This window comes from Monopterus albus, unplaced genomic scaffold (genome assembly GCF_001952655.1).
Source record: "Monopterus albus unplaced genomic scaffold, M_albus_1.0 scaffold126.1, whole genome shotgun sequence".
NCBI classification, from domain to species: domain Eukaryota; kingdom Metazoa; phylum Chordata; class Actinopteri; order Synbranchiformes; family Synbranchidae; genus Monopterus; species Monopterus albus.
In genome coordinates this window covers 835,727-853,988 of record NW_018128006.1, presented here as the reverse complement: position 1 = coordinate 853,988, position 18,262 = coordinate 835,727, and the positions used below count along the sequence as shown (strand labels likewise).

The 18,262-nt window shown below is 40.5% G+C and overlaps 1 protein-coding gene across 1 annotated transcript in view; it reads left to right on the top strand.

Annotated features, from left to right (window-relative positions):
- The window catches only part of LOC109967132 (plexin-A1-like), a 274,553-nt gene that overhangs the window by 55,856 nt on the left and 200,435 nt on the right, over positions 1-18,262 (top strand). Inside the window, exon 3 of the mRNA XM_020612491.1 lies at positions 4,311-4,493. Within this exon, the coding sequence (XP_020468147.1) occupies positions 4,311-4,493 (183 nt within the window). The remainder of the gene's footprint in view (positions 1-4,310; positions 4,494-18,262) is intronic.

The window sequence follows — 18,262 nt, the reverse complement described above, 5'->3', positions numbered from 1 at the left end:
AGCAAGAGTTTGGCAGGGGTCTGTGTGTGTATGTGTGTATCCAGGGGCCAGCCTGTGGCTGTGTACAGCAGAGGTTTTCAGCAAGGACAACACATGGGACTCTGTCCTTGTCTAACCCCCTGGAAATAGAACAAAGCTGTGTGTGTGTGTCTATGTGTAATGAAGTAGCGATGTCCTGACTATGAGGTATAGCTAGTAATAATAATAGCATGGTCAGAGGTCCAGCAGGCCATCAGAGACAAGCTACGTAGAGCTTATAAAAGCACTAATAAAAGACTGCAGCAGGTCACCTTATGTTAGAGATACAGTAAAGGATGATTACTGTCCTTTACATTTAATGACCAATGTGTGATTAATTATCCACTCAAACAAAGTCCTGATAATATTAGGATAATCACCTTTATTGGCCAAGTATGTTACACACAAGGAATTTGTTTCCGGTACAGAACCGATGGCAGCCATCTGCGGCGGCACCTCAGCCAATAGCTCAAACTGTCGGGGGCAACGTGATGGGGGGGTTCAGTGTCTTGCCCAAGAACACTTTGACACATGGACTGCAGGCACCGAGATTTGAACCTTCAACCCTCTGGTTGGGAGACGACTGCTCTACCCACCGCACCACTGTTGCCTCCCCAGGTGCTGTGGAGGGTAGAGCAGTCGTCTCCTCTAACAAGAAGGTATAACACAAGTGCGTTAGGAGGAAACATGGCCATTAGCGAACTGAGCTACATTACCGACCTTAATGTTTAATTCTGATCTTTTTGTCAGAGCTGATCTTCTTCTTTTGATTCATGTTTGTGCAATTTCCTCACAAACTGCTCGGTTACAATATGTTCCTTTCAGCTTGGTGTGATCAGAAGCCATAAATCTCCAACAAACGTGAAACATCCTTGTCTCTCCACTGGCCCACATCACTATTATGGCTATTCTCTATGTTTACCTTTGCCAGTCTGTGAAGGGCCAACAGTGAATGATGACAGCAGGCAATATGCGAATGAGCTGAGGAGTGAGGCGTTAAAAAAAAAGAAGTGATTTCCAGTCTTACCTTTCTGACAGTGGTATTGTGGTCAAGTATTGGATATGAACTGGATATAGAACCAAATGGATGTGGTCCTGATGTGATTTGAAAAAAATCTGATTTGGGTTGTTCACACATTTGTGAGAAGATCAGATCAAGTCAAAATTGGATTTGAGTCACTTTGGCATCTAGTCTGAACGTAGCTTTAGAGTCAAGTTTACAACACTGCCACATATCAAAATGCCTTCTTCCTTTTTTACTCCTTTACTCTTCTTTACTTATCGCTTGCATAGTTTTTGATTTAAAGGTGAGTTTTGCCAATTCAAAACAGTATATCAAAATGCCTTCTTCCTTTTTTACCCCTTTACTCTTCTTTACTTATCGCTTGAATAGTTTTTGATTTAAAGCTGAGTTTTGCCAATTCAAAACAGCATTTTTAATAGTTTTCTATTTGTGTTTAGACATTTAAAATTCAAGTTGCTGTAGAGCAATGATAGTGTAAACAGACTCTAGGAATTACATGTCTACAAGGCACACAACAGCTAGCAGATGTCACGTCTGTGTGAGGCCACATTTGTCTGTAGTGAAATCACGTCGACTGAATGCTCTACTGTGCCTCAGTCTGAGCTGTTGACTCTACGGTAATGATGCAAGTCAGGCTAAACATAACAAACCATTAGCGTCCTCAGCATGCCGGCAACAGTGCTGGGAAGATGGCAATCTCACTTCTGTGTGTGCAAGCTTGACAGATACTGGGGATGCAGATTAGTTTACAAGAATGAAGCACCAGCAATAAATAAATCCAGGATAACTGATGTTATTGCAAGCTACTATTCTAAACAATTTTTACTCTGGTTGTGTTCCTTAAAAGCTGTGGTTTGGACATAAAGTCAATAGAGGGCCTGGTTTTTGATGGAGCAGAACATGAGCATTGCTTTTTGATCATCATGTCACATAGTGAATGTGGGTCTACGTGTGTCCTAGAATTTATTCAAAGCTTCGGGGACAGATCTGTGCAACAGCATTTAGTTATTTATTTCAATCATCCTGTGATCTGTAAATGTTCAAGACCCAGGCTTGTCATCCTGATAATGTTCTTAAAGGAGGGAGGAAAGGAAGGATGAGAGGAAGGAAGAAAAGATTGTCTCAGAGAGCTGCAGGCACGTGAAAGCAAAAAAATAGACTAACCCTGAGGGACAGACATGATTTCCCACCAGTCAAGCTCAGGGAACCTTGACAGAAGAAGGAAAGGGATGACAGAAATATGTAAAAAGAGAAGGAAGACAGAAAAGTGGGAAGAATAGTTTATCAGGGAGAGGAGTAGTATGGCGAACAAGGGAGGAAACGAGTGAAAGAAATGAATAGAGATCTACTTCTGGTCTGTCTTTATCAGAGGAAACAAGCGGAAGTGCATGGGTTACTTTTCAGTCCCTCTCTGTTCTCCTCCTCATCTGTCTCATCTTCTCTGCATCACTTCTCTTGCCTTCCTGCTGTTTATTTGCTCTTGTTTTTCTCCTTTTGTCCTTTTTCTTCTTCTCAAATTACTCGCAAAACTGTTCCAAATTTGAGAACATGTTTATGTAAATCATACAAAAGCCAAAGCACTGTGTGTGTATGTGTGTGTGTGTGCGCGTCTCCCCCCCTACTCACTCTGCCTCACTAAGCATCTTTGTTCACTGAAGTTAAACTTTGCTGTGTGTTTGCCTGCCTTTGAATGTCTGGTAGGAGACAGACAATGTCCGCCACAGGCATTTTTACAACCTTTTTTTGACCTGAAACTCAAAAGCCCTGACAGCTTTGCTGTTTTGTAGGGTTATGGTGATTGATTATACTCTACAGAGGCGATGCCGTCTTATAATGAACAGGAAAATGATGGCATGTTAATCTGTGTAGTGGGATGCTGGATTCTATTGGTATGTGTGTGTGTGTGTGTGTGTGTGTGTGTGTGTGTGTGCTTTGTGCTCCCCTGTGTATGTGCGTTTATTTGTCGCTGTGGCATGCATCTTCCTGTAAACGGCATCTTTTTCTTTCTTTGTAACTTGGTTTGTCTGTGTGTGCATGTGTGCGTATGCATGTGCATCTTTGATAGCTTTGTATGTTTATCCTTGCAGGACATGAATATTTTAAGTATGTTAAGTGAGATGACTTGTTCAGTTGTTGCTTTTAAGCACAGTCTCTATTTGCCCATGAAAACAATGCAAATATGAAGTTGACAATAAAATTCATCCACAAAGGGGTTTGTAGCTTTATAGGCTGAACAGGTGGAAAAGCTGGGTTATCGATACACACAAAATGTAATTCATTTGCTGATTTTCATACTGTAAATGTTGTACATTTGGATGGAAACTTGACCGTTTGTATTGACCTATGTACTGTATGCTCTACTTATACTATACTATGAATGTGTATCTGTTAACCTCCTGTCAGACGTGTATAGGCCTCAAGTTGTGTGTTTCCTAGTGTGTTTTTCAGCAGATGTGTGTGTGAGAGAGAGGTTGCCACAGTAATCCAGATTCTGCCGATTAGCTCTATTACACATGTCGAGCCAGGGGAGCCTGATGCATACATTGCTATCACATGCTATTAATGATATGCCTATTAGGCACAGGCACACATACAGTATGTTCATAAATCAAGCGTGACATATCAGCATATCAGGGTGGAGGTGAGCCTATATGAGACACTTTGATTATGATATGCTAATCTGACCTATAATTTACTTTCTGCCATTTCTCTGTCATCTCCACCAGCTCAGGTGTTCCCGCTACCCTCCATGCTTATCTCAGCTCCATTTAATTTACTCTGTGTATTGGCTTGTGTGTTATTAGAAACTACAAAGCTGTATACAAAAAAATCTATATTTAAAACATTAGCAAACAACTGTTCATTCATTCAGACTATGCTGAGATCCTTAATTGCTTGGTTTGACATCATGTACTATGAAATAATCAAAGGCTGTAACGCTGGGGAAACCACCCACCACAGAACTGCAGAGCGCATAGCTCTGTATCCCTGATCAGTTTTTCAAACAAAAAAATAAAAAAGGGGGGGGGGGGTTGAGGAAACTGAAGTTAATTTTTCTGATGATGCCTGTTAATTTGATACAATTTTTCACTAAGTCTGCCGCAGCTTGACTTCTCTCCAGCACCATAAAATGTCTGCTGTGCACTGGGGAGATCGAAAGCCTGCTCCTTCTTTAAGAATTAATGTTAGTTTAACGAGAAAAGGGATTTAAAAAGTGCTAATGGTTGAGTTAATGGATTTCTCTCCTCCTAACCCCCCACCCCCTCAGCCGTTGCAGATTGACGACAATTTCTGTGGCCAGGACTTCAACCAGCCTCTAGGGGGCACCACTGCCATCGAGGGCATCCCTCTTTACACGGACAAAGATGACGGCATGACCTCTGTGGTGGCCTATGACTACAGAGGAAACACCGTGGTGTTCACTGGCACTCGCAGCGGACGCATGAAGAAGGTAGGTATCCTGGAGTGCGTCTTTGTCTGTGAAAGTTTGTTTGTGAGAGTATGAGCAAAAGCACTATTGTTGTTGTGGTGAGTAAGCCTCAAAACCTCAAGTTTAGTGATTTATGGCTTAACTTAGCTCAAAGGACTTCTGCACAAAACTCAATGATCATACAGTTTGGCTCAGAATCTGCTTTCAAAACCTAAATCAGATAAGTTGTCAGCCATTGATATAGGATGGCATGTTGTGTGTTCCTTGTCTTAAAATGGATTTTCACTGCTTTGTCATTGAGTACTTTTGAAACATAGCAACTAAGACACATATACCTTTGAAGACAAAAGTAAGGAAGCCGTTCTAGAGATGCAGGTTTTCTCCTACAGTGGAAGGCTTGTTGTGTTTGTGTCTTTTTGGGTGATGTGTAGAATAGAGCTCATGCTTTTAGACATACTTTATTTTTGATTTTATTTTTGATTTATGTGGGTTTTGTCTTGCTCAGTGTTGTCTGGTGATCTAGGACTATCAAGAGCCATGAAGTGTTTTCTGAGTGGCTATAAGGTGGATGACAATGATTTCTTATATGCCTCTCGGATGAACAGATCCCATGGTGGGTGATTGTGTGTTTGTTTGTGTGTGCGCTTATTCTTGCAACGAGAGCCACAAAATCTGTCCTCACAATCACAGGCAAGCAGTAATTTTATGCTGAGTATACACACAGCATGCGGTCCTTTTTGTGTGTATGCCTGTCAGTTTACACTAAGTGTGTGTGCTCCTCAAGTAACCATGTTGAGCAGACCGCATGGCGCGTGTGGCAATCAGCTGCTCCTTCATCTAAAATCTGACTGAGCTGCTTGTGTGTTTTTTCTCTTTCTACTTTTTCCTCAGCAGAACACCTTCATATGAGTATGTCTGCATCACTAGTACAGCAGAGAATAAATAAAACAATCACCTGAGGATAAAAATAATTGAATAAATACATACATAATACAAATAAAATGTATTTAAAATATTCTGTTGCTTTGGGTTTGATACGCGTTTGACTGTTTAAGCATTATGCCTGTGTTTCTGTAGTCAGTATAATCCGTTGTGCAGCTGTCAACTGCTTTCGTACAAGTTATGATAATATGCACACACTTGTGCAGACACGCACGCCACCTTACACAGCTTCCTGTCCCTGGTGTTTTGCTAAGTCGACTGAAACCTAGCCCGCTAGTCCTTGCGCCTGACCCCTGGATTGTGTTTATGTGTGTGTAGTGTGTGTGGAGTGTGTGGGGTCAGCAGATCCTGGATGATATCCCGCTGATCGGAATCCCATTTCCTCCCAGCCGGCGTGTCTTCCTGTGCTTGGGGATGGAGGGAGGAAGGTGAATATGGAGGTGGAGGCTGCCAGTGTCCTCACACAGATCAATGCAGATGCTGCAGTAACACGCAGTCATCTGTACAAGCAGGGAAATGGCAAGATAGGACACCAACTGCTATAAATCACCAGTGATCCAAGCTAAAGCCAGTTTATGAGGCTTTTTACATTTGCCAATGTCTGGTAGGGCTTTCCTGTGTTTTACCTTTAAATTAGATCTTTCCAAATAAACTAGAGAACAAATGACTGAATTAGATATGTACCACACAGAATTTAGGAGGGAGGAAAAGGTGACTAGAACAGTTATTAGTAAGAAGGAGAAAGAGAGAGTGAGGCTGAGGCAGATGGGGAGAGATGGTTGCAGGCTGTGTGCTTTTATTGCTATTCACTGGAAGTTAAACTGTGCTCCTTGGCCTAATGAAATGTAAAGCTGCAGTGTATTGATGTCTGCACACACACGCTCACACACTCATTACAGTGTGACTTTTGCTAAATGTGTGTTTGCCTACGTGGACACGTCTCAGCTGCTAGACTCACTATATTGATTGATCTATGAATATATAATCACTAGTGTAAATCTAAAGCCAAGGCAGTCCATTGGATAAGTGTTGGTGCCTTTGTCAGGGTGTGTAGTTGTGCATGTGTGAGAAAGACAGAGAGAGAGCTGTGACGTAAGACAGGGTAGATCTGTGTCGCTTTACATCAGCATGACTAAGCACACAGCATTTATGTGCAAAATACCCAACTAACATTCCCATTACTGTTGTTTTAATGTCATTCTTTCTTTATAGATTTTAGCTGTTCATGTACCAACACTGTTGTATTAGTTTCTCTTTTAGAGTGCAGGTCTGATTTATGAGTTACAGTAACCAATTAGCGCTCTATAGGTGGATTCTTCTGATCGACCAAGGTTTGATATTAAACATGACCAAGTGTCCCGTGGCCACAAAAACTTCCTGTGTGGGAAAACAACACAAAAAATTGTGATCTTTCATGTCTTTATTGAACACACTCATTCAACATTCAAAATGGTAGTGGAAAAAGTAAGTGATCCCCTGCAATTAATAACTGGTACAGACATTCTCACATTATCCTGAAGAATTTTTTAATAAACTTGGGAATTCATCTTCTTCTCAATGATTGCAAGCTGGCCAGGCCCTGATGCAGCAAAGCAGGCCCAAATCAATGTTTCCTCCACTTCTACTTTACTGTTGGGATGATGTTTTCATGGTGCTATGCAGTGCCCTTTTACGTCAGATGTAGTGCTGCGCGTTCTTTCCAAAAAGTTCAATCTTAGATTCATCAGTCCACAAAACATTTTGCCAGTACCACTGTGGAGTGTCAGTGTGCTCTTTTGCAAACTTCAGGCCTGCAGCAATGTTCTTTATAGTAAGCAGCGGCTTCCTCTGTGGTGTCCTGCCATAGACACCCTGATTGTTCAGTGTTTTACATACTGTAGACTCATGAACACAGATGCTAGCCATTTCCAATGATGCATTCAAATCTTCGGCTGACACTCTGGGTTGTTTCTTTACCCCATTGATGAGTCTTCGTTGTGCTCTTGGGGTCATTTTGACAGGGCGCCCACTTCTTGGTATAGTAGCCACCCAAAGTGCTTCAATTTGTAGATCATTTGCTTAACTGTAGACTGGTGAATTTCTAAAGTCTTTGAAATCACTTTATAACCCTTTTCAGCTTTATGTAAATCAACAATTCTTGATCGTAGATCTTCTGAAAGCTCTTTTTGGCAAGGCATGGCTCACATAAGCAGATTGTTCTTGTGTGGAGCAAGCTCAAAAGCTTTGAGTGGTTTTTATTAGTCAAAGTAGCTCTAGTCCACACCTCCAAACTCATTTTCTTAACAAGAGTCCAGGTATGCTAACACCTGACTCCATTTAATTTTTTTGAGGTCATTAACTCAAGGGTTCATATACTTTTTCCACTAGCACCATGAGGTTTTTATTGTTGTTCTCGTTTAAAGACATGAAAGATCAGTTTTTTGTGTGTTGTTTTGTTATATTAGGCACATTCTATTCATCAATACTCTTGATTTAGATGAAGATCAGATCACATTTTATGACAAATTAATGCAGAAAACCATGAAATTCCAAAAGGTTCACATATTTTTTTTCTTGCCATACCATATGTTTTCCAGGCACCTGTTTTCTGTTTAAATAATTGTAAAATATAATAATTCTGCCCATGTATTTTAACAAAGAAGGCTACAGTTCAGACAGACATGACTGACTCAGACACAATGATGGGAGGGAAGGAGCAAAAGAGAACAAGCATGAGGCAGAGGTGTGTGTGTTTGTGTGTGTGTGTGTGTGTGTGTGATACTATATACATAAAAGAATATTACTTGTTCTCATTGACGATACATAGTCTCACTTTATGTTACAAAAACAGCTGCTAGGTGACTAACAGAGCCAAATTTATCCTACCCTGTTTACTTTCTCTTTATCTTACTGTATTTCATTGTCATGCTTAGGTGCCAGAAAGGAATAAATAATGCATTTAAGTAGTGCCAGTATTTTTTAAAGTAGTGTTATTAATTGTTAGATGTTCATTACAGAGAGAATGATAGAAGCTATAGATTAAGAGGATGCTGTGCTAAAGGACATAGTAGAATGTATGGTACAAGACTCAGGGTTACGAGATGAACTAGATGAGATGGAGGGTGTCTAATGAAAGATGAAAGATGTGCAATCAGTTGTAGGACAGAGGACATGCAGTATGGGTGGAGAGAAGAGTTTGTAGTGCATGGGATGGAGCCTTGTCTCTTCCAGCCAAGTCTCATTGCTGCCAGCCAGCAGCAGCATATATACAGTACAGTATTATATACCGTTGTTCTTTGCCTAGTACTTGATTAAATTTCTATTTTAAACATAACAATATATCTGTTGGTACATCAATAAGGTGTGGGTGGGGTGGAGTTTTAACAGCATGAAAATGCACTATGGGCTGCCTTGTGTGCCGTTTGCCATGTTTTGCCAAAAACATCCTAAAAACCTTCCTCAAATTTCGGTAAAAACCTGAAAATCCTTTCATTCCCATTATTTTGTCTCCTCTTTTGTCTACCTGGGGGAACAAGGCTCTTTTGCCACATTAAGCAAGATGAAAAAAAGACTCTACAGCCCGACGAATTTCCAAATTTCAGAAAGAAAAAGAGGCAGGCAAGATAGACCTAGATGGAGAGTTACTCAGAGGGGCGTATAGGTGTTTGAATGTAGATGTGTGTGTGTGTGTGGTGGCTGAAGGCTGAATGGTTTCATGTCATTTCATCATTTCCCTGCTAGCAGCAAATCCAATTACTTTTCCCTTGCTTTCTATCTTGGAAGATATCCTGAGTGACAGGGCCGATTGGAGTACAGCGCTACTGAGTTAACTGTGCCAACTGGTTGATTGACATAACGCTGGCACTTCACCGCCTTGAGACAAGGAGACAAGTGAAACTGGTTAGACTTCAGGGCTTCTCAGAGCTGCTGAGGTGGACCAAAATTTTACCTGCCCTGCTTCTTCAGTTGTACAGTACATCTATATCCCTCCTCTGCAGAAATTTAATTCACTCTTGGGCAAGATGCTCCGTGTGTGCTCCTTAGCTTCTGCATAACTGTAGTGACATCCTGTCTAACTTAGCAGCTCCACCTAAGGGAGATTTACCCACTAAACTTTTCCGATTTCTTCTTTTAGAATAACAGTTTGAAAAAATAAACTCCTAAAAATGAATACAAGTGTGTAGGAGAACTTTGTTTTCTTAATTGCGCTGCCATTATTCATCCCGTGGTCTCAGATTTATCTTGTGACCCTTTGGAGTGATGGGACCCCTAGGTTGGGAACCACTGCACTAAATTAGCTCCACATCAACCAGCTACATCATTAAAAACATGCATACACATTGTTGCTTCAGAATTAACAATCTAGTAATAGAATTTATAACAACGCCAGTGGTTGGGGCAACTTTTCTGAAGCTTACTTAATATTTTGCTGATAATAATCAGGTACTTTTAACTAAGTAGGCTTTTAAAGGAGTACTTTTACATTGTTGTATTATTACATTTGCTTAAGTAAAGGAGCTGAGTACATTTTCCACTGCTGAGCAGTTTCCAGCAGAGTGACTTGATTTCTTTCTCAGGTTGTTTTATTCAAATAACTGCTTGTGGGCTGAAGAGACACAACAATCTAGTATTTTATCTAGTATTTTACGAGAAAATAATGATTAGAGAAAAATCAATAAGCCTGAAAGGATTTTTAAGGCTTGTAAATCAACTTGCAAGACTTAACATTTAGTTTATGACCCACTTGAGGGGTCCTGCCCTGGGGTTTGGAAGCAGTTGTCTAAGCAGCTCTTTGAATCCCAGTATCCAGTGCCTTAGATCCATCATAGAGTGTGAGATGGTCATGCATGTATTGGCTCTGCAGGCTTAGGGGTAAAACGTGTTGTCAGAATGATTAAGCCTAATCAGGAAACATGGGATGGGAGGTAATTTAGCATGTGAATGCTAATTAGCACTAGCATTTAGACTGGCAGACGATGATTGAAGCAGCGCATCGGCAGCTCTGCCTGGTTAAATGGCAAAAACACCAGGCTGGTAGAGATGATTGATAATCTTGGGTCGGCTGCTGTCTCTTTGCCTGTTTGTGTGTGAGTGTGTGCGAATAGTAGTTTTTCTTCTCTCCAGTGCAAACTCATAATGAGCAGATGAGTACAACACCTGAACACACTAATTCCATCTTTATTCCATTAACTAGAACTTAGTGGAATAATGCCCCAATTAGTTTCTCAGAATACACAACAGGGTTTTCTGAGGCCGTGTGTGTGCACGTGTCTGTTAGTGGTATCATGCCTGAAGTGAGTCCCACAAGTACACAAAACCACACTTAACATTTCCTGTGTACATTCCCACACTTTCACTATTTCTAACACACATGATCAAAAGCGTGATCTGAGAACTCCTGGAGCTGTAGTTTGGCATTCACACACCGTGTGTGTGTGTGTGTGTGTGTGTGTGTGTGTGCCTGCTAATGTGTGGGAATTTCTATGAAATAATTTATATCAAGGGTGGCCAATCCCAGTCCTCGGGGGCCGCTGCCCTGCTTGTTTTCCAGCTATCCCTGCCCTATGCACTGCTGATTACCCGAATCAGGTGTGTTCAGTCAATCAGAAGCCGGAAGATACCAATTCATTTTGTCTTTCCTCACTCCACCTTTATCCTTCATCCTCATCTTCTTTTTTTTTGTTACTGTGTGATGCTCTATAGTGGTGGAGGAAGTGTAAAAATGCTCTGTTACAAGTAAAAGTCCTGCATTTTGAATGGAATGGTGCTTAATTAAAAGTACAGAAGTATTAGCATGAAAATATACTTAAAGTACCAAAAGTACAAGTACGCATTATTCACAATGGCATATTTGACATTAATGTGTATAAAATTATTTGATTATAATTGATGTATTACTGTTTTTGTTTCTTTAATGTTGCAGCTGGTAAAGGTGGAGCTAATTAAACTCCCTTATACAGTATACTAAGAATCTGAATTACTGCTGGGTGACTTGTGAATTTCCAACTAGGGATCAGTAAAGTCTTGTGATTAATAGGGTCGGACCCAATTATTCAACTATTAGGATATTCATTGTTTGGATAGGTAATCAGTTTTCAATTTTAGTATTTGAATATTTGAGACAGAAGGCAATTTCAATGCATTCTGAGTCTGATGATAAAGAAGAAAGAGAACATGGTGGAAACAACTTGGTCCGCTAGCTGGTACTCATATCTCTGGAAACACTGGAATGGATCTCCAAATAAGCCTATGCTAGATGACCAGATATAATCTAAATGGTGACTTTCTTACCTGAAAAAATATTAAAACTTAATAATGTAGTATAAGACCAATCCTAGGATGTGTGTAGAGATACACAAAGCATGAGAAAAGAGCAGTCCCTGCCTGTTTTGCATTTTCCACATTTATAAAAACCCCCTGCTCGAAAATGGTGTTTGGATTTGTCTCTTTATGATGTCATACGAAATGACTTGACCGTTCATAGATTCTCCTCCCACTCAGACGCATTGGATATCATATATTTATTGTGAAAATGTTCCTGAAGCTCATTTCAATTGTCCATGAGTCTGCCTCACATCCCGACGCTTCCAGTGTTGCTATTTTAAAGTCAGTTACGCAATAGCCACCATGTAATGCTGCACAACTAATGTGGCTAACAGTAGCTTGTATTACAGGCCAAATGGTAGAAATAGGTTAAGTGTATGGGTTAGTAATATTAATGAACAGTCAGAATGTACCAGAGAATCTGTATGAAATGTTTTTAGCCAATTGTTCTATGAGTAGTGACTTGGATGGTGGGAACTTTGCTTGTTTACCTAGCGCTGTTGTAACAGCACTAAATTAAAAGTGACTATTTTTGTAGGCTCCCTCTTTGTGGTGTTGCACTTTGTAGAAGGTCTGTACACACTTATTTTTTAATTGTCTTGGGTATGTCTGAATGAAGCCCCTAAGGACCATAACGCAAAGTACTGTTTGTCCCTGTGATAGGAAGCTGTCACTTTAACAGACAGACAGAGCAGCAGTTACACATCTCATGTATCAAAATGGCTGTACTGTAGAAATGTGTTCCAGCACGGTCTCAGCCATGAAATGCAAATCTCAGATTTTTATCTTTAAAATGTGGTGAAGTTGAAGTAGCACAAAATAAAAATATTTGAGTAAAGTGCTGATATTTCAATTGTATTTAAATGTACTTAGTTACTTTCCACCACTGTTACTCTGTGAGAATGTGTGTTTAGCTGTTCTAAGAGCCTCCTGAGGGAAGACTAGTATGTAAATCCTGCAGAGATAATATTGCTGCTGTGAGCGGTGCTAGTGACTGAATTATCAGGCTGTTTCGCTGTACTCCCTCTCCTGTCTGCAACCTCACCCCCCCCACCACTCCCCTCACTCTCGCTTATATGTCACCTTCAGCTCTCTCTCTGCAAACTGAGGTAGGCTACATGCTCACAAATCGGCCTGTCTTGAGAATTTCCTGCCTCATCTGTGTGTGTGTGTGTGTGTGTGTCTGTGTGTGTTTGGTGACCTGTCCTTCTCTCTTTTGCTTCAGTCCTCTACCCATCATTACATTATTGTATGTCACCCTGCAAAAAAGCACTGTCCCTGTCAAGAGGGAGAAATGAGGTTAAGTTATAGACCTACTTGGAAATGATTTTCTTGTGCACCTACTTACCACTTTGTTTGTCTGGACATTTGTAGAAATATTGCATTTGGGAGGAGATGGGTTGATGTAGGTCTCTGTATCTGGCAAGCACCTGAATAAAACTGGTATGTTGGGGACAGTTGTGCATGTTTTCATGGGTGTGTATGTATATTCATTTGTGTCTGTGCAGGTTTGTTTAAACACGACTCTTTGGGACGTTGTACTCGGATCTTTAGTACCACGATGTTTGGTGGATCAACCCATTAATACTATATATGTCCTATGACCCGACCCATAACATTAATTAAACTCAGGCTACACTGTCACTCACTTTAAAACTCATCGAAATTGAATTTAACCAGGGTTTGTGTGATGGCTGGTCTGAGGTCATCTGCCATTCCATGCAATGTACTGTTTGATTCAGCTATGCAAAGCAGACGCTCTGTCACCTCCCACTTGTTGATGTAACGCGAACTGACACAAAGATAATCCATTTTGCGGTAATCATCTGTCCACATCACCAAAGTGACTCCCCGTTGCTGTCAGCCAGCTGCATTGGAATGATGATGAATTGAGGGGTGAAAGGTTGTGTTGTCTGCATTCACAATTTAAATAAAAAGTCCTGGAGCCTAATTAGGCTTGATGAAATTACGTTGGTTTAGGTGTTTTAAAGAGCTGTGCCTCTATTTCCATTTATATTTATTTTGTATTTCACCTGCTGACTGCATGAGAGTCAGTAGGACTGTATATTAGACTGGCTTTCACACTTTAAAATGCCCCCTCTAAACTGATGTGCAGTTGAACTCGTCAGCTATTACACATTATAGCAGGAGAAGAATGGACAGCAGAACCTTCTGTAAAAGTTGCTACAACATCAGGTGAGTGATACAGAAATAGTCCTTTATTAGCACTGGCAGAGCGATCTGACTTACAACAGCAGTATCGCTGCCTCTTCTGGGACAGAGGCTGATATGGTACTGTTCTGCATCACTTATTAGAAGCAGCCGCGCTAATGTGCCATTGTGGTTGTGGGTTCAATTCCCAGGTGGGCTATCACTTCATATATATTACCCCCTGTGTCCTTGAGCAGGGCATTATCTGAGCAGTCCCTGTGGAGGAATATGGCTCAGTGTTAATGGATGGGCGATGTGCATGGAGAGCTAGATGGATATATTAGTGAGCTAATGAATCTTTGATAAGTGGGAAGGCTTTGTGTGTGTCAAGAGACAAAAGGAAAGATCATAGCTAAGCCTATCAACTGTGAGATGACTTTAATTCACATAAAAAACACTGCAGCGCCTGATGTTGGTACTGCTAATATGGAACCAAGTGCCTGGTGGTTGTTGTCATGTAGCAAATCCATATGAAAAAAGGGAATTTTCAGTTTTATATCAAATATTTTTTTTCCGAAATTGTTCTTTTAATATTTTAAAAAGATTATTTTGTCATTATGAAGAGCAGAGCTTATGAAGCTCCATATGAAAATCAGCTGCAAGAAACTTGGTGATGATCCAGTAGCTTTACTATATTTAGGTGTTTTGGGGATTTGCAGGTAAATTAAGCTTAATGCTAATATACACAGTAGATCGTCCTTGAAGTGCAGTAATGAAAGCATTACTGTATTATATTAGCCTGACATTAGATTAATCTACAACCATGTTTTTGTAAATTGTGTAACCTGGAACTGCCAGTTGCACCAGGAGCTTTTTTTAATTGCCAGTGACACAGTAGTGCTGTTAGCAGACACATGCTATTTTACTGTCAGTTGCCTAAAAAGCCTGCCACAGAAGACTTTTGCAACAGTTTTATAATTATACAACTGATTTCACAGATTGAGTAGTTCTCCTCATAATGAGTAAACAGACCTCCAGGTGTAAAATGGAGCCCCCTCTAATTTTATTTGCAATGGAACTAGTTTAAAATTGTATTCACTGTTTTATTATAGTTCATTTATTTTGGCAACTTTCCAAAAATGGCAGATTTGCACATCTAGTAGACACAGAGCAACATTATTATTATTATTATTATTATTTAGTTGTGTTTCTGGCTGTATGATAAATATAGATTCAATTTTCGGTTTGTTTTGGTCTCCATTAGCTCCAGAATTGCATTTCTGTTTTTTTTTGTTTTTTTTTTTGTGGTTTTGTTTTGTTTTTTTTGCCTGCTTACATTCTCCACAGTATTCACCAGCTAGTTACCTACTTTGTCTGCTTGGTGCTGGACAGTTAAAATTTAACAGGGCTTTTCCCCTGAAAACAGCTGCCTGCTGCAGCTGGAAATGAAGTGGGGACATTAAGATTCTTAACAGAACACAAGGGTTAACAGCAAAGCAATGAGCTGAAAGACAGTGAATCGCTCCACAGAGCTGAGGGGAAGTGTGTAGTTGGGTGATAGTTCCTTATTGGGTTCATGATACGAGTCCCCTTTCACATTACTTTTATTCAAACCATTATTAAAATAAACATTTTTATTAGCTTTAAAGCTTTATTTTAAAATCAAAATCTGCATATGGACATTTTCCCTTGCAGGTAAAGTGTAGGTGTATTTTAGTACATCAATGCACAAATTGGCTGGCTGCTAATATTAGTATTTTGTAATTTTGTTTTGTTTCATGTTCTGCTGTTTCCATCTGCTCCACACTCTTCTAGGAGCTCTTCCCTCTTTACAGTGGAATTCACATTTGGCTACAGCATGAATACGACATATTGTGATCACGAAAGAGAAATGGGCACCAGGAACAAACCCCGTGTTAACCCTGTGACTCCAAAAATCCAGCTCCCCTAACAAATGTAGGCATCACCAGTTGCGGCATTGAGTCAGAATGTGCATGTATGACCACGAGTCCAGAGAAACAACAGACACATTTCTTTGCATCTTCTGCATTTCACAATAATGAACTGTTGCGGAACCTTTGACGGGTGGCGGAACCTTTGACGGACTGCTGTTTCCTGTGGTAAACCGTATTCATTTCCTGTTTTCTGTATTTGCACTGCGTTGTGCTTGCTTCCAGATTGTTTAGGAATTAAACTCACTATTTTCTAGGTTCATCTGAATTTTTGAGTGACAACATACGCTTGCACCACTTAAAGCACTTGTTTTGCAGAAGTTCTTGCTAACTACCAAATTTAACGTGCTACTTTAGGTCGGCTAGTTTAGAAGCTAGCTAAGCTAGTAGCTTAATCGAGAGCAATGGCTTCCCCCTCTTCCTCTCCTCCTTTCTCTTGCTCGAAGTGTCGCATGTTCAGTTATTCCTCTGCCTCCTTTAGCGATAATGGTACTTGTAATAAATGTCAGATGCTAGCAGCATTGGAGGCGAGGCTCACAGACTTAGAAGCGCGGCTCCACACCATGGAGAATAGGCCAGCTAGCTACAGTGCCTTGCGAAAGTATTTGGCCCCCTTGAACTTTGCGACCTTTTGCCACATTTCAGGCTTCAAACATAAAGATATAAAACTGTAATTTTTTGTGAAGAATCAACAACAAGTGGGACACAATCATGAAGTGGAACGAAATTTATTGGATATTTCAAACTTTTTTAACAAATAAAAAACTGAAAAATTGGGCGTGCAAAATTATTCAGCCCCCTTAAGTTAATACTTTGTAGCGCCACCTTTTGCTGCGATTACAGCTGTAAGTCACTTGGGGTATGTCTCTATCAGTTTTGCACATCAAGAGACTGAAATTTTTGCCCATTCCGCCTTGCAAAACAGCTCGAGCTCAGTGAGGTTGGATAGAGAGCGTTTGTGAACAGCAGTTTTCAGTTCTTCCCACAGATTCTCGATTGGATTCAGGTCTGGACTTTGACTTGGCCATTCTAACACCTGGATATGTGTATTTGTGAACCATTCCATTGTAGATTTTGCTTTATGTTTTGGATCATTGTCTTGTTGGAAGACAAATCTCCGTCCCAGTATCAGGTCTTTTGCAGACTCCATCAGGTTTCCTTCCAGAATGGTCCTGTATTTGGCTCCATCCATCTTCCCATCAAGTTTAACCATCTTCCCTGTCCCTGCTGAAGAAAAGCAGGCCCAAACCAGGATGCTGCCACCACCATGTTTGACAGTGGGGATGGTGTGTTCAGGGTGATGAGCTGTGTTGCTTTTACGCCAAACATAACGTTTTGCATTGTTGCCAAAAAGTTCAATTTTGGTTTCATCTGACCAGAGCACCTTCTTCCACATGTTTGGTGCGTCTCCCAGGTGGCTTGTGGCAAACTTTAAACGACACTTTTTATGGATATCTTTAAGAAATGGCTTTCTTCTTGCCACTCTTCCATAAAGGCCAGATTTGTGCAGTATACGACTGATTGTTGTCCTATGGACAGAGTCTCCCACCTCAGCTGTAGATCTCTGCAGTTCATCCAGAGTGATCATGGGCCTCTTGGCTGCATCTCTGATCAGTCTTCTCCTTGTATGAGCTGAAAGTTTAGAGGGACGGCCAGGTCTTGGTAGATTTGCAGTGGTCTGATACTCCTTCCATTTCAATATTATCGCTTGCACAGTGCTCCTTGGGATGTTTAAAGCTTGGGAAATCTTTTTGTATCCAAATCCGGCTTTAAACTTCTCCACAACAGTATCTCGGACCTGCCTGGTGTGTTCCTTGTTCTTCATGATGCTCTCTGCGCTTTAAACAGACCTCTGAGACTATCACAGTGCAGGTGCATTTATACGGAGACTTGATTACACACAGGTGGATTCTATTTATCATCATTAGTCATTTAGGTCAACATTGGATCATTCAGAGATCCTCACTGAACTTCTGGAGAGAGTTTGCTGCACTGAAAGTAAAGGGGCTGAATAATTTTGCACGCCCAATTATTCAGTTTTTTATTTGTTAAAAAAGTTTGAAATATCCAATAAATTTCATTCCACTTCATGATTGTGTCCCACTTGTTGTTGATTCTTCACAAAAAATTACAGTTTTATATCTTTATGTTTGAAGCCTGAAATGTGGCAAAAGGTCGCAAAGTTCAAGGGGGCCGAATACTTTCGCAAGGCACTGTAAAAATTACTGCAGGTAGTGCAATGTAGGCCTAACTTCACAAAGGTTTATTCAGCTACTGTACAATGCTGACAAAATACTAAAGTACAGCTAAAGCTTATATATGTAAGGCTCCTGACAAAGGATCTCCCAGTTCTCCCAGGTCATTTTTCACAGAAACACCTTTTTATATTACAGTCCACACCAACAACACAGTAGTTTTGGAAAATAACTAAGTACATTTACT